This window comes from Nyctereutes procyonoides, unplaced genomic scaffold (assembly GCF_905146905.1).
Source record: "Nyctereutes procyonoides isolate TBG_1078 unplaced genomic scaffold, NYPRO_anot_genome, whole genome shotgun sequence".
Lineage (NCBI taxonomy): Eukaryota > Metazoa > Chordata > Mammalia > Carnivora > Canidae > Nyctereutes > Nyctereutes procyonoides.
The window spans coordinates 45,955,216-45,971,734 of record NW_026575126.1 but is presented as its reverse complement, the minus strand read 5'-3'; the positions used below and the strand labels follow the sequence as shown (position 1 = coordinate 45,971,734).

Sequence of the window (16,519 nt, the reverse complement as noted above, 5' to 3'; positions counted from 1 at the left end):
TTAGTTTTATCAAATGGGTGTGGAGCCCACTCTGCTGAGGTACTCTGAGATTCTAGATTCTTCATTGCTTGTCAGCCTTCCCCCCTCCCCATACCCCCAAGACTCCCCCCCAACACCACCTTGCTCCCCAACTTCATGAGCACCAGCTGCTTCCGGGGTTCAGGTGGTGGCAGGAAGCCAGGAGCCCCGGGCCACCTTATCTTCCCTGACCAGCCCCCATAGTCAGTGCCTCTGTGGGGCTCACAGATCAAATAAGTTCCTCTTTCCTTGCACCTTGCAGTCCTCCAGATAAATTCTAAGAGACATGCTGCACTATTTTTTCCCCCAAATCCATAAAACAATGATTTACTGGGCACCTCCTCCCAATCCAGGGGTCCTAAAGCTGTTTAAAACATAGTCCCCACCAAGAAGCTTGCAATGTAGACTGAGATAATATTTTTATGAGGGAGACAAAACATAATAATAATTAATAATAAGATGGTTAAGAGTGCGGGCTCTGGGTTCAAATGCCAATTCCCCACTAACTGTGTGACTTCCTGTAAGTTCCTCAGCCTCTCCTGGTTCTGAAATCCACTGCATTTGGTTGGCATAGCGTCTACCCCATTGGGTTGCTGTGACTTGCCTCAAGTGATATTTCCAGGTGCTACAGTTGTGTAAGCTATAAAATAAAAACAGCAATGTATCACTTGACACTGTACAACTGGCCAAAATTAGAAAGCTAGGAAATGCCAAAGGTTAGTAGAAGTGGACTGATGGAACCACCTTGGCAAGCAACCCAGCAGGCTTCAAATACGAAAGGATGCAAAGCTCCTACCACCTTACAGTTCAAGGTTGGGTAGAGACATCCCCAAAAAACTGCTTCCACAGCACCACAAGAACCCCCTTCAGAGGATGCTCTGTACTATTTGTGGTGACAGAGGACGGATGCCATGTGGGGGCCCATTGCTGATGGAGGGACAGTAAAAAAATAGCCACTATAATCCACGGAGGATGATGCAGTGTTAGAAGCGACAGGCCAAGGGCCCACACAGCAACACAGCAGAGTAAAAAAGTCAGAAACAGAATGAACTCTGAGAGCCCAATCTGGACGTGCAGAGCGACATCCATGTGCATGAAAAAGCAGCAGAGATGTTACAAGAACACATGGAAACACAGCGACACACCCTGAATGCATTAGAATGCAAATCTTGGAAAAGGCAGAGCTGCTTTAAAGGGGATGGAGATCCCACAGCCTTCCCTTCCAGAAAGGGGCTGCAGAGTCCAGTTAACACTCGGTAGCAGCCCGGGTGGTGCAGTGGCTTAGCGCCGCCTTCAGCCCAGGGTGTGATCCTAGAGACCCAGGATGGAGTCCCACGTCCGGCACCCTGCATGGAGCCTGCTTCTCCCTCTGCCTGTCTCTACCTCTCTCTCTCTCTCTCTCTGTGTGTGTGTGTGTGTGTGTGTGTCTCTATGAATAAATAAATAACATGTTTAAACACACACACACACACACAGCTCAGGATGAGCCTTTCGACCTTGGCCTCCAAATACTCTGACCATTTTAACTGTACGGTGCTATGCAAAGGTGCTGCATGTAGCATCCCACTACAACCAGGATGAACCCCCTCAAGGGGCTGAGGCCGGGCGTCCATCTACCAGCTGCTGGAAGGCAAGGGGCTCCCAGCTCCCGGCTCTGGGAATAGCTCGAAGTCACAGCCCTTCTCCAAGGGGAGCCCATGTCTGATGACTGGTCTCTGCGGGGTGCAAAGGTCCGGCTGGTGCCTCAATTTGCAGTAACCCCAAAAGCTGTCCCAGCTCCAGTGCGCTCTGTGGGGGCAGAGGGGTGGCTGAAACCCCTCTTGAGACTTCCAGCTGCCAGCCCAATCTTCCCTGTGCCCAATGCTGCCTCTTTCCTCTCCCTGCGGTGTCCCCCCACCTCACCTCTCCCCAATGCACTTCTCCCATCTGCCAATCTTCAGCTCTGACCTGAGACCAGCTCATTCTGTTTCTTCACAAGGAGGCCTGGAAATAATAGAGAACCCCACAAAAGCCTCCACAGAGACCACCTCTGAGAGCTTGGGAAAGCCACCTATCTTCTCTGGACCCCCTGTCCTCCCCAGAGGACATTCACCTCCTTGCGACTTGGAAAATCTTTGGGATTCCAATGATACCATCTCAGCTGCTGCGTTTATATGGCACAGTTATGGGGGCCGAGGGGCCTGGTGGAGGCAGGATGGGAAGGCAGGAGACCCCCCCCCAAGAGCTGCGGGTGGGGGGAGGGGTGGTCGGTGCTTGTCCGGAGTACAAGTCCCCTCTGGCCCACCTGGCCCCACCCACCTCCAGGTGGCTTCCTTCTGCACACCCCAACATTCCAAACTGCTGTCAGTGATCTGGAAAGGAGTCCAACTGGTTACCTCCCACACCATCCCCCCTGCTCCCCAGAAGACAACCTGAGCCAGACAACCTGGGATGGGGAGGGGAATGAGCACCCGGTGGCTGCAGGGAGCAAAGCCAGGCCCCTAGTTCCATTTGGGCCTCCCAGCCTGACCTAACAGGGTGCCTAAGCCTGCACCAGCGCCAGGCCCTCTGCTGGGTGCTGGAGTCTCTGAGCCATGAGCCATGGGCCAGCTCTGCCTTTGACAACAGAGCCAAGCCATCAGCATGCTTGGCTGTGAAGCAAAACTCCCTGGAAAGGGCGCTAAACACATCCTTCGAGCCCAGGCCCGACTCCCAGAGGTCCTGGATTTTTAAATGAGCACCCCCCTGGTGCCCCCTCACATGGACACTTGCCTTGTAGTGAATTAAAATGGGTTTTATTCTCAAGGCAGCTGGAGTTTCCACTTGCCAAGAAAATCCTGCCCCCCGGCCTGTGTGACTTTTCTCGAACCCTGGGAGGTCTACAATTCTCCTTCTCACAAGGGACCCTTCCAGACTGTCCATTTCTGCCCTTTCCGCTTCTCCCCAGCTGAAAATCCTAGAACCAGATTGAACACCTTCCTCGGTTCTTCTACCTCCCCTTCCAAGAGTCCCTGTCGACAGCCATGCCTTTGATGCAGGAGCCCCCAGCCCCACACCCGGGATGGTTACACTTACTTCCAGGGTCTTTCAGGCAATCCAGTCTCCCAAACTTCAAGTGTGCTTCAGCCCCTTTTACAATTTTTTGGTCAGATCTGCATACCACCTGCTAGATACTTTATGTCTGTATTTTCCTCGAATTGACTTTTTACAGAGACAAATATGTTTATGTTAAAAGGAAACCTTCCAGAGTTGAAAGCAGGCGATCAAACACATACTGGTACATGAATGTCCACAGCACACTGTTCATAATAGACAAAAGGTGGACACAACGCAAGAGTCCATTGACAGATAAATGGATAAACACAACGTGGCCTCTCTGAACACTGGAATATTATTAGGCCATAAAGAGGAAGGAAGCCCTGGTACATGCTACAACATGAAGGAACCCCAAAAACATCACGCCCGACGGAAGACAGCCAGTCACAAAAGAACAAATACTGTAGAATTCCACTTACACGAGGCACCTAGTGTGGTCAAATCCATAGAAACAGAAAGTAGAAGGGTGGTCACAGGGGGAAAGGGGGGCGGATATGGGGAGTTAGCACATCATGGGGACAGAGATTCCATGTGGGGTGAATGAAAAAGTTCTGGAGACAGACGGTGGTGATGGTTGTATAACAGTAGGAATGTATTTAGCACAGCTCAATTAATTAAAAATGACTATGTTGGTAAATCTTATATCATTAAAAAAAAAAGAAAACTTTTATCACTACCGCCCCTCGTTTAAAAACGAGCATCACTTGCCACTGAAAAAAACCCAAACAATGTTGTCAGTGGCCGTACCACTCTGTCAAAAAGAAACATCAGCTGGTATGAGTGTTGTCAAAAATGTCTATACACCAAAAATGAGGAAGGTGGCTTGAGAAAGAATCAGAAAAACAATCATCTCCTGCCCCTGAGAACCAGTGTCAATTGATGCCCCTGTGAGAACTGTCTGTGGACCACCCATCGTGTATGCATCAAAGTCTAGAAACCTCCCTTCTGCCCACAACTTCCCCTCGGATCTTTCCAGTACAATCCCTCAAGGAGCTGTAATGGTTACTCCCCAAACAGGTGTATTCTTTGGTGGCTCTTCCAAAGCGCTCCTGTAGCACGCCAGGCCATCACCAAGACAGTGCTGTTGCCTTAGCCATCTTGTAGATGCATCTTGGAGAAGGAAGTCATTAATCCAGGTGATTGATGGCAAGCCTGAACGCCAAGTCCAGAAGCTTCCCCCTCTTCCTCAGGCCAGTTCCCCGATTGCCCGGGATTGACCCCAGATCGCGGTATTGAGTCATTTGGCTAATTTCCTGACAACTCCTCACAAGGTACCAGGAGCTAAAGTCCCAAGGGATAAAACTAGGTCCCTGCCAATCAGACAGATTTTGCTGTATCAGCAAGACTCTGACTACCCAGAACCTGCCCTATATTTGTAGAGGTTCACTGCCCAGGCCCTGGACTGAGCCCTCCTGACTTGGGCTCAAATTCTGACTCTACCAACAGCTCGACTATGTGGTGTTGATTACTAAACCTCCTTTGGAAGTCCCCAGAGGTTTTGCAACATAGTGAGAGAACAGGGTTTGGACCACATCAGTGCCTCTCCATGCATGTATAACCTCTTCACCTCTGACACAGGAATCACCCAGATAGGTGGTTCAGCCCAGGTGGGGCCTGGGGGCGGGGCCTGGGAGACTCTCCGAGAAGCCTAAGACCCCCTGGCTCAGTTCTCTCTGAAGATCTTTCCGTTGCACATCCTGGGATTTTGGAGACCAGGTTCTTACCTTGGCAGCCTGTGGTTTGGAAGGTGTCGATTTTCTGGAATCTCCCCTTGTCCCCCCTCCCCGCCACCAGGCCCTAGAGCAAGAAGCACCAACTTCCTTAACCTTCTGATAGTCTGGGAGTGTTTCTTTTCTGGGTTGGTGGGGAAGGGGAGCTTCATAAATGGAAGGTGTCTTGCCAAAGTGAGGAACTCCTGGCTCCTTCCTGATTGGAAGTGGGGCGCTGTGGACTGCTGGGTTTGTCTCCTACCCTGTGTCACCCTGGATGTGGGGAGGGTATGGGACTCAGATGAGGACCGAGGGCTTTAAGGGTCCCAGACAGAACTGGGCATGGCCGCTCCAATTGTGGCATTCTGGAACCCCAGAAAGACATTCCCCCCTTCCCACCCCCCCCCTTTCTATGACTCCTTGGTTTCTCTCCTCGGAAGGTGTGACTCAGGATCCCAAAGTGAGGTAGAGATGTCAATCCCGTCAAAGCAGTCCCAGAAAGCCGTGTCCCACCCCCACCCCAGACTATCAAAGACAGTCCAGGTAAAATTTCTGGACACGGAGACTATGCTTTAAAGTCCCATTTTCCTTTCCAACTCATGAACTCTTGAACTAGGCCAGAAGTGGCAATTGTTTTACAAGCAGTTGCTCATAAAAAGTCAACAGAACAACCTGCATTCAGATCAGATAGGGCCAGGAGAGCTCATACCTACAAGGGTCAGTCCCATCTGACAGTGCCAACAAAATAATAAGACAATAGAAGCGATTGGGCAGGTGGGCACTGAGTTAGCAGGCTTTCTCTTCTCTGCTTTTCTTTGCCTAAATAATATCATCACCCCTTCCTTCCTTTTCATAAACACCCCTGGCTTTCCCCACATGAGCAAGACACTTGTCTGTGCTCCTCTGTGCTCCCCAGAGCAATTCTGTGACCCCCCCCCCAAAAAAAGAGATTTATTGTTTTCCGGTTTCGCTGCCTCTTCTCGGGTGACAGAGGGGAGGATTTCCGCTGGACGCGCACTAAATGCCAGGTTACCCCCCTCCACCCTGCCACAAACCCTTCTCGGCAAGGCACCCCACCCAAGCGCTGGCAACCTGCACCCCTGAGTCCGAGCGGGGCTGAGATCCTACTGGAGAGCCGAGAGGCTCGGGGAAGGTCGGGCTGGACCCAGGGACCCCAGAGGAGGGAGAGCCTGGGTGCCCCTCCACGCTGCGCGCCCCGGGCGCCCATCCACACTCCAGGGTGCACGGACAGGGTGTGCGCCCCGGGCTTGGGCATCAGCGCTGGGCTCCTTGGGGTGCGCTCCTCCGGCGCGGGGTGCTCCACCTGCACCTGCACCTGCCGGCCCGCCTCCCCTCGCCCCATGCCTCCCGCCCTAGCTCCTTGTGCTCCTCCCCGGGTTCGCTGCACTCCCGCACGCTCCCTTCTCCCTCCCCTCAGACTTGGGGTGGGACCTCAGGACCGTAGCCTCCAGCCTCTGAGCCTCCACAGCCAGACTGACTTGCAGGGGGCGAGGGGCCCCCCGGTCACCTACCGCTGCTCCCCGGACTCCCGCGTGCTGCTGGTGGCCTCTCCCGCCCGCCCGCCAGCTCCAGCGGGTCTGCCGCCCAGCCACCCCACCTCACCCCCTGCAGCCGCCGGTGTCCTTTTCTCTTTCACTTTCTCTCTGCTGGGGCGGGATTTGGGCCAAGCTGGGGAGTAAGCACCCACGCCTCCGGCTGCTGCACCCACCACGTGCTTTCTCCGAAGCGCCTGGGTCACATCGCTGTACTCCAGGGCACTCCCCGAGCAGATATCACCTCCTCCAAATGGCCATCCTCCCCGGTTTCAGGGCGGGGGGGTGAGGGGGCAGCCAGCAGCCCTCCCTAGGTCATCTGCAAGCCCGGTGCCACTCTTGCTTTGGGGTGGTCTGGATTTCTCTCCAGCTCAGCCCAGCCAGAAAAGTGACAAACCAAACCACCCTTGCAGGGGACATGGACCCAGAGCCTTGCCGGCTGAGCCCTTCACTCCGGAAAATGCCTCAGGGATCCTAAACTCAGCCTTGGCAAACTTGCCTCCCCATCACCCCATCCTCGTTGGCAATCTTCCAGCCTCTCCTCCTTCAGAGGTCCTGGACCCCAGCTCCACCTACCAGAAGAATTTGAGGAGGTCACTTCCCTTCCCAGGCTTGGATTTCCTGTCTGGAATTGAGGGGGTGGGTCAAGGGACTTCTGACCTTTCCTTCCCCATCAAAACTCCTAACCTGCTCTATGCAACGGAGCTGGCAACCTTGCCATCCATGTGTGGGTTCTGGGTTAGAAGCCACACTTCCATGATGTCCTAGGAAAGGAGTCTCACCCTTCTCAAACAGCACAGCGACACCATCACACTGGGCTTCTAGGATGATATTCAGGTCCTACAATGTAACAGGCACTATGCTGGACCTTGATCCATTATTGCCCCACATGCTATTTCACAGCCCAGGAAAAGAGTCTCAGAGAAGGTGGGTGACGTGTTCTGGGTCACATCACACCCAGCCAACAGTGCAGCTGGCGTTCAGACCCACCCTAGGGGGTCCCTCACCATCTGTCTCCTAACCCCCACTTCTTCCCAAAAGCACAGTTTGGAAACTGGGGAGAGGGAAGCATCTGACCAGGGGACAGGCCAGCTGGGGTTCAGCAGCGACACCAAGGAGCCAACACTGGCTCTGGTTTTCCTGCCTCTCCCGGGCATAGAGTGGGGTCTGGCAGGGAATCTGTCCTTCAAGGGCACCCCTTCAGTGTTTACCTGGGAGAGCGAGGCCCTTGTGGTTGGCTGAGCGGAGCCTTCAATGATGAGAGCTAACGACACACCTCCCGAAAGCTGGCCTTCTAGAACCCTTCAGCGCTGATAAAGCCCTCTCACGTGCCAGCCACCTGCACTGATCTCAGGGTCCCTCAAGTGGAAGGAAATCACCACCCCGCTTTTTCCAACAACCCCGACGAGGACCCCTCCTCTCTCAGCCCCTCCCCACCCCCCAGTTCAGAGATGGTGGCACCACCTGAGATCCCACCCGAAATCCAGAAGCATTTTCAGCCCCAACTTCATCCACCTCCCCCCCCCTTTTTTTACCTTGGGGCTCGGGCAGGTAGGGACCTGCAGGGCGTGGAGCCGGACAGCGCATGGTGGGAAACCCGATGAGGCAGCTGCGCCCTGAGTCTGGAGCCCTCAGTCTGCCCAGCCGGGAATCAGGACGCCCAGCTCTGGAGGTGACAGCTTCATCTCCAGCGGAACCCCTCAGGCCAGACTAAGCAGGCGTGCAAAGCAAGCAGGCAAGGGACCAACAGAAAACTCTCCCCCTAAGAAGGGGCATCGGGCTGTCAGATTTCTCCATCTAATACTCTCTAATTTGCCCACACTCCCTAAGCCCTCCCCCCCTACACCGCGCAGGGGCCTCTGAGGTTAATTTCAGTTCCTTGTGGACCTAACGGGGCAACCTCAGAGGGCTGAGAGTTGTCTCCTAGAGAGGGACCTTTGTTTGACACAATGGCATTCTAAAAATCATGGTGACCACAGTGGAGCCCCTCTGGTGCCAGCTGCCAATACCTGCCATCCTCTGCCAGACAGGGCCAGGCTCAGAGAGCCCCACAAATGCCTCAAGACCAGCTGAGCGCCCCAACTAGGCTCCAGCAGCCCTCCCAGATGCTATGTTCTCTCATTACCCCACCCCGAGCACCAAACTGCCCAAACTGCCCTGAATTGCCTTGGTGATCGGGACTGGTCTGCTCGTTGTTTGTATTCCAAGACCTTGGACCAAAATGTGAATCGCCCATAAGAGAGTCCTACCCCTGGGCACCCCGGGTGGCCCAGCGGTTTAGCGCTGCCTGCAGCCCAGGGTGTGATCCTGGAGACCCAGGATCCATTCCCACGTTGGGCTCCCTGCATGGAGCCTCTGCCTGTGTCTCTGCCTCCCTCTCTTTCTCTGTATCTCTCATGAATAAATAAATTAAAAATCTTAAAAAAAAGAGTCCTACCCCAAACGTGGTTTACTTAACAGGCAGATGGTTTGGGGTAAGATACGGATGCAGTGCTAAATAGCACTGACCCACAGGGAGAAAGTTGGGGCCCTTGCAATCTCTGCCCATGCTCCTGATGGCATCTAGGAGAAAATCTCTGTCAGGCCAATAGGTCCTAAATGCCTCTTCAAATGCATGATGCATCCCTGCTTCCCAGAAAGCAGTCCTCCGCCACAAGCCTTCAGTGAGACCACAGAATCTGGCTGGACTTGTGTAAACATTGCCCTGCCTTCCTGCTTCATAGTTAACTTCAATGGATGGCATTCCTTTCATTTTATGGTGGACATAAACGTTCCTTGGAAAATAAAGTTGAATTTTAAAAAAAAAATGTGAGTGCTTTGAAAAAACACCTGCCAAGCAATTAATAGTATAGACGGTGTGTAGAAGTCACCAGGGAGGTCCTGAAGTGAATGAAGCTTGGGAATCAGTGACAGGTGCCTCCTTCCTGCGTTTTTACTGAAAGAGCGTCGTGGGGTTGGGAGTCTGAAGAGCTGTGTCAAGGCCCTGCTGTTACCAGCAGGTGTATGACCTTGGACCCCTCACTCCCTTTGTGTGTGGGCCTTGGTTTTCCCACAAACGAAATAAAGATTATGATGCCTATCTATGTATGGTGGTTATTTTGGAACAGCCCCTGCTTTTAGAGGGCCCAAGGAGGAAGTAGGCAGACAAGTGGGAAATGCTAATAGTCAATTTGAAACAGGGTCTTGCCTTCTTAGGCTAATAAAACAGACGTGACAACTGTTACAGATCTCAAGAAGTCTCTTCCTCCCGTGACCTGGTGCCAAGGGACAGGCAATCCTGGCCATTCTGTTGCCTCGAGGCCACTTATGAGAGTTCCTTCCTATTCTTGGAGGCAGTTCTGACGGCCATGGCCAAAGCAGTTCTGATTCACGTTCACGGCAGGGCAGAGCTTGCAATGAGAGTCAAGTCAGACTGGGGGTGCCATCATCTCTCACCTGGTCCCATCTCGCTGCCTGGTCTTTCCACGTCCTCCCTGACCCCCACCCCCACCCATCCCCCAGGCCCACACTCAAGACCCAAATCTGGCCCTGCCTGTGTCAACCCAGGTCTCTGAGCTGGGTGATGACATGTACGGGGCTGTGTGTTTGGCTGATGCCAAACAGGCTGTAGATTAGCACCAGGAGGGTACCTGGTAGAGACCCCACTGTGGTGCCCAGCCAGGAGCTGATGGGGTCTGAATTTCAGCAGGGGCTGTGGAAACAAAGAGATGAGTGAGCAGGCTGGTATTGCAGCAGAGCTAGAAGGCCGAGCCACCTGACCGAGTGGGGAAGGCAAGGAGCAGGGCAGAGGGGTTAAGCTGAGCTAAGGATTTCTCATCCTGCTGATGTTCCTCTTCAAAACTCCCTCAAAGGTGGTGACCATTCTCCTGAGCCCAGGGCTGCCAGGAATAAGCTCAATTCCCTCCCGACTCATGGGCGTCTCAGCGCTGTTCAAGCCAGCCTTGCTCTGGGCATGTGAATTTGTCTCCAGGGAAGATCCAGCATGACAAAGACCACTGGCTACCAGCAGAAGTACTGCTAAAGTTGCCGACTGGGGTCCCCTGCCAAGTCCCAAGGGGAGGACATGAGGGAAACTCAGCTTGTGAGTAAGCCCGTCATCCCTGTCTCCAGTCTTCCCCAAACCGACATGCTCAGCCCTACGTGGTACCTCAGCTGGAGAAGGTCCTACCCCGGCCAGGACCGAGCTCCTGCCTTCTCCCCATCGGGCTCTGTTTTAGCCTCCCTTCAAGGCCTGAGCTCCTGCTTTCATCACCCTTCCAGGTAACATCAATCTTAGGCTTTATTCATTTTTAGAAAACTTGTTGCCATGTATTTGGCAATGCATGGGTGAACTTCCTATTTTGTTAAATATAGACTCTGTTGCCTCCAATTAGATCACGAAGTTGCTAGTGTCTGGGAGCCGGTGTTTTATTTTCTTATTTAAAAGCCACACTGCTCCAAAATTGTTTGAATGAAGGAACCAGGTTTGGATGTGAATGATCAAGGCAGACTCAAGTTCCAAATGGTGAAGGCCCCCCTCCCCCTAGGTTGTAAGTGCCTTTTCTTATGGTTTTTTTTTTTTTTTTTTTTGGTGCCCACCAAAATCCCTAGCAGGTGCTAACACAAAAATTAGGGAGGAAGGCAGAAATGGAAGGAAGGAAGGGAAAGAAGTAAGTGATAGATGTGATAAAACTGGTTTGTATCCACATTAGACAGGTAGGAAGGTGCATGAGAACGCAGGCCTAATAGTCGGTAAAATCACAAGCAGCCGAGTCAGTAGGAAGGCAGGTAAATCAGTTGATACATAAAAATAGGAATGTTTAGGTAAACAGATTGGTGAGCATGGGTAAGTGGGTAACAGATACCAGTCGGTGGATTGATAAATAGGTGTTGGTAGGTGGTTATGTAGACCAGGTAAGTTTGAGGGCAGACAGGTAGGTGGCTGGGCAGGTGGCTACGGAGATAAATAGAGACTGAGTAACCTCATGGGTGGTCTGCTGAAGACAACGACAGAGAACAGAAACGGGCTCTGGTCGGAGCAGGTGCCAGGCTGGGAGCCAAATGGAGTATGGAACAGGCTATTTGTCAGCCTGGGAAAACCCATGGGGAAGTGCCAACTTCCGGCTGTGGGCACTTTTCCTTCTGCGACTCCGGGGGCGGGATGGGGTGAGGGTGAAGGTGACGTGAGTCTGGCTGGCGGGGAAGGCCATCCAAGGTGAACCGAGCACAGGTGTTCTTGCCAACACGTCTCCTTCCAAGAGGCAGTCGGCTCCCCCCAGATCAGAGCAGAAACGGGTCTTGGGGAGAAAAAGAGGAGGGTGCGAGGGCACAGCGCCTCTCCTGTCTGGGGTCGGAGGAGGTCCGGGCTCTGGTGGCTCTTGTGCTCAGAGTCAGATGGGAAAGGAAGCCGGAGGAATAGTTTGACCGCCTGGGGTGGGTCCCTTCCTTTCCAATAAATCAGGCAACATCCTAGAGGGAGACTTTGTTCTAATGGTTCTAGAAACAGTATCCCTGTGGGCAAAAATAACACATTGTGAAAACATCAAGGGACCAAAGACCAAATGAGAGCCAAGGAAAACCAACAATAAGATCTAAATCTCCTGGCCGGGAGTGCACATGCCCTGCGTCGGATGAGGTCACTGAACCCTCAGAGCACCCTCTGAGATAACAGTACCTGGGTACTATTATCGCCTCCATTTTACAGAGGCGGAAAACTGAGGCCCAGAGAGGTTCCAGAGAGTGCTCACAGTCACAGCCCTGGGAGCGAGGGGGCCATGACCCGCCCTTAGGTAGTCTGAGGGCAGAAACCGTGTGCCTGCCAGCCCAAGGGCAGGGGCACGCTGATGCGCTCCTCACATGCACTCAGTGCCCAAGCACTGAGTCACTCATGGAACAGGCGTGTAGATATTCGATGCAGCCCCCGGTGGGACCGTAGACACAATTGTTTTCTTTTCACCTCACTCCCCCCCCGGTTTATTCATCCTTGTCCAGTTCTCTCTGCCGGGTACCCCTCTAGGCCTAGCTATACAACGCCACGCGCTGCCTCAGATAGTTTCTAGCTATGGTCTCATTGAACCCTCGCTCTAGAAAGCCCCTGGGGGCTTTATATCATCATTCCCATTTTCAAGATGAAGAGACAGAGGGTCAGAGTGATCCAGTCATGCGGCTGAGGTCACACGATTTGTAAGAATCAGAGCATTTACTCAGACCCAGAGCTCTCCAGGGTCCAGCCTGGTCTTTCTCCATCACTGCCATCTTCACTGTCTCTTCTCTGCCCCCAGACTGCCTGCCACATGTTGTCACCCACTGTTGCCAAAGAATGGCCCGAGCATTTGCTCTGATTCTCCAAGGAAGCTGTTGGGTGCTGAGTTGTGTCAGAACAAGGACCTTGACTCTCAGACCTCCCCCTTGAGCTTGTCTGGGGTTGGATGCACCTGTGCTGCCTCGTGTAGTATGGGGTCGAACCCCCAGGGTCACAGCCCCGGGGACAGGCTTTCTGCACAATTGCACGAGGGCACTATGGGAACTGAAGGCGACTTCTGAATCATTGGCCTAGTTTCAGTTTGAAGATGGTCAACCTGTTTTGGGTAGATTTACGGTACCCCTTGGGTTGTCTAGAAGAGGCAGCCAAGCAGAAAGTGCAGCGGCAGGTCCAGCCCTGTGAGATCCGATAGCCCCCTCCCTAGGCCGTGACCTGAGGCAAATCTCGTAATCTCTCTGTGCCTTGGTTTACCATTCTGTAAAGTGAGAATAATGGTAATACCTGAGCCATCCACCCACACCCACTCATCCACCCATACCCACTCATCCACCCGCCCACTCATTCATCCATCCATCCATCCATCCGTCCAACCATCCAACATTCAACAAATCTACATTACATGCCCACCCAGTGGCAGGCGCTGTGCTAGGCATCTGGGAGGCAATATGATCAAAATATAGATCCCTACCCACATGGAGCTTATTTTCTAGTGGGAGAGTCAGACAATGAACACAGTCATACAATAGTTAAATATATAGAAGGGGGAAATGTCAGTCTAGGGAGGGGGCTCAGAGTGTGGACAGGACCTGCAGTTCTGAAGAGGATGCTGCAGGTAGGCCTTGTTGAGAAGGTAAGATCTAAGCAAAGAGCTGAGAGGGGAGGCCTAGAGGATATCTGGAGAAGGACGCTCCTAGTAGGAACAGCACGTGCCAGGGCCTGTGGTCGAGAATATGCTAGGCCCGTCCCGGGGACAGCGGGGACTCCAGTATGGCTGGGGGAGATGAACAGCAGTAGGGGATGAGGGCAGAGCAGCGAGAGCCGGATTGTGATGAGCCTTGTGGGCCACTGTCCGGATTTCGCTTTCCCTCCGAGCGATGGGGAGCCAGGGCAGAGTTTAGAGCAGTGGACAGTGCAGATCGGTAAGGGTTGAGGAGAGAGTTACAAAACCTTCACATGATGATTTCCTCTTCTGAACCCTTGTTGAAACCAAAGGCAGGGCCCTTTCTTTACAAAGCACGCAATTCTCCTTCCCCTTCCCTCTCTCCCCCTCCGAAGGTGCTCCGGCCCGGCTTGTCCCACAGCCGCACCCTTGGCAGCCCTGATGGGAGCTGGCCTGGATGACAGGAGGAAAGGGCAGGGAAAGGAGGCACCTTGCCTTTCTCTGTCTCCCAGGCCCCTGAAGACCACATCATTCTGAGCCCAGTTCCCTTTCTCTAGTCACATGGGGGTCAGAAATAAAAATATTACGTCCCCAGGGAGGAAGCAGAGTGAAATAACAGGAACCGGCAGAGGAGGGAGGGCCAGAGGTGTCAGGCAGCCCCCACATAAAGGAGCTAGGAGCATGCAGTTTGCAAGGAGGGAGGATGGTGCTGATGCCCCTGCACCCATCCCGGGGTGGCTGTTGCACCCCCATCAAGACCACACCCCTGGGGACAGGAGCCGCTTGCACCCCCAAGAAGAAATCAGGAAGCCCATTTAGGTAGGAGAGGGACAGAGTAAGAGATATGTCCAGGAAACCAACAGGGACCATCCGGGCGAGACTGTAACCACGAGGAAAACCAACTTCTTATACATTTGCAACTTGACAGAGCGGGGGCGTGGGGGAGACAACACGCATGCACCACCCTGGCACCTGAATCAACACCCTCAGAAGAAGGCGTTCTCCCTCCTCCAAGCCAGGTTGAGGATAAAGCTTGCCTGCCTCCACATAAATCCAGCCTCCACCACTTGGCACCTGGGGACCTGGGGTGCTGTCTCCTCTGGGTGCTCTCTGTGTTCTTCGTTAGGTCAGAACTAAGAGTGCCGCGCAGTCCCTGGGCTATGCCAGGCGCGTGATAAACACTCAACGAGCGCGAATCGTTGTGACCCTCTCCCACTCGAAGTGGCTCTGAAACCAGAAAGGACCCACGAATGACTGGACTCTACGGCGCCGAGTCACAAAGCTGGAAAAGTGCAGACCTGGGGAGAGCAGGTGCAGAACAGAGATGCTCGTGCGGAGCCGAGAGCCTCTTGGCCGCAGGGAAGGGACACCTCACCTATTTGCGGGGTGGGGGGAGGCGACACGTTGTAGGCTTGTTTTTCCGATTCAAGAGGCGTCGAGTGTCGTCAAGACTCTAAAAGCGTCAAGACTCTTCCCCTCTTTTCTCCCATCTGGTTCTTGTTCTGTGTCTCCGTCTCCCTCGTTCTTTCTCCCCCTCTTCCCTCCACCTTCTCCCCTTTCCTCCTTCCCTCTGGCCTCTCCCTTTCTTTTATTTATCTCCCTTCTTCTATTCCGTCTCTCCCTTCCTTCCTCTCTCGCCCTGCCTGTCTTTGGATTTCTGTCTCTCGCTGACGCAGATGCACACACGCACATGCACACCCGCACACACAAACGCGCGCACACATGCACGCACGGCATCCTCTGCTCTCTGGCTTCATGGCCCATCCTCTGGAACCTCGTTTCTCTGCATTGGAGCCTCCCCAAGTGTCTGCAGCCGCCTTCCCCACTGGACCGTGAGCCCCTTGCGTCCAGCCCCGGTGCCCAGTGCAGGGCCTGACACATCAAGGCTGCGCAGGGTACAAATCAGGCAGGTGTTTGGTCGCATTCCTCCAGGATGGTCTTTTCTTAAGCAGAGTGGGAAGCGTGCTGGCTGGACCTCCAGCACACCCGGCATCACAGACGGAGTTCTCCAAGTACTTGCTGCTCCTGCCAACTCATCCAGAGGCCCTGACTCCTGTCCAGCTCCGCCTTCCCATCTGGGGACGAGGATGATCACACTGGCTTTCCTTTCAGAGGGAAGGGAAAATCTGTGCGCTGCCTACAGCCAGCCTTTGCTACTCGGGCCAAGGGGATGCCGACTTACCAGCATGGTCCTTGGAGGAGTTGGGGTCCCCCTCCGCCACTGGGGTCTGCCACCCACTCCACGCCCACCTCAAGAGGGCCAAGTCTGGGTCTCCTTTCTCCAGCAGGGTCAAGGAGATCTTTCTGGCCAGGGCCTCGCCATCAGGCTCGCGGAGCAGGGCGCAGTGGTACTCCCGGGAGAGAAGCTCCTTCTCTAGCATGTTGTCCAAGAGGGCTTGCACTTGACTCGGCTGATGGCTGGACAGCAGCATCCGGACCCGAGCCAGGATGGTCTGAAAGTGGTTCATGGCTGGGCTCAGGGGCAGACCAGCTGCCTGGGCCAAAGCCTAGGATCTCTGCTCACCCAGCCTGCAGCATCCAAAACACGAAGTGAAAAACAGGATGAGGGAAACTCTACAGTTTGGTGCTGTTTATTCCTGCTTAGGCAGGTTTCCTCATTTGCGTCGCAGGCTGGGGTGCCTGATGTGTGGTTGGAAATGGGTGCTGGGGCTGATCCGGACCCCACAGATGCTTGCTGGGACCGCCTACGTGCATGTCAGAGAAGCCTGCAGCCTGTGGGCTTCATCTGATCCAATCCAGTATTTGCTAAACGGGAAGCAGACTTGCCTCTGTGGGAACTCGCACAGTGATGGTCCTTTTTAGATGTTTTATCATAACAAGAAGGCAGTTGGGGTGTAGGGGTTAAACAATTGGCTTTGGGGTGAATCTGCCGGGGTTCACAGCACAGAACTCCTTGCTCGGCCTCTTTCAAGCCCCCATTCCTCCACCTGAAAAGGCTGGATGATGATAATCATACTTACCTCACTGGGTCAGACGGGGCGATAATAACAGCCCTGACCTCCCAGAGTTTTTGAGAGAATTA

At 53.7% G+C, this 16,519-nt stretch overlaps 1 protein-coding gene across 8 annotated transcripts in view; it reads right to left on the bottom strand.

Moving 5' to 3' along the window:
* CIITA (class II major histocompatibility complex transactivator) overlaps positions 1-16,261 on the bottom strand; it is a 47,543-nt gene extending 31,282 nt beyond the window's left edge. For 5 of the 8 annotated variants that reach the window (XM_055341134.1, XM_055341139.1, XM_055341138.1 and 2 more), the window contains exon 1: positions 15,659-16,258. In XM_055341134.1, the coding sequence (XP_055197109.1) occupies positions 15,659-15,944 (286 nt within the window). In that variant the 5' untranslated portion in view covers positions 15,945-16,258. Of the gene's footprint in view, positions 1-6,334; positions 6,404-7,890; positions 7,981-15,658 lie in introns of those variants that run through there. The other 3 variants (XM_055341142.1, XM_055341140.1, XM_055341141.1) reach the window with 3 other exon arrangements.
* Positions 16,262-16,519: the final 258 nt, after the last annotated feature.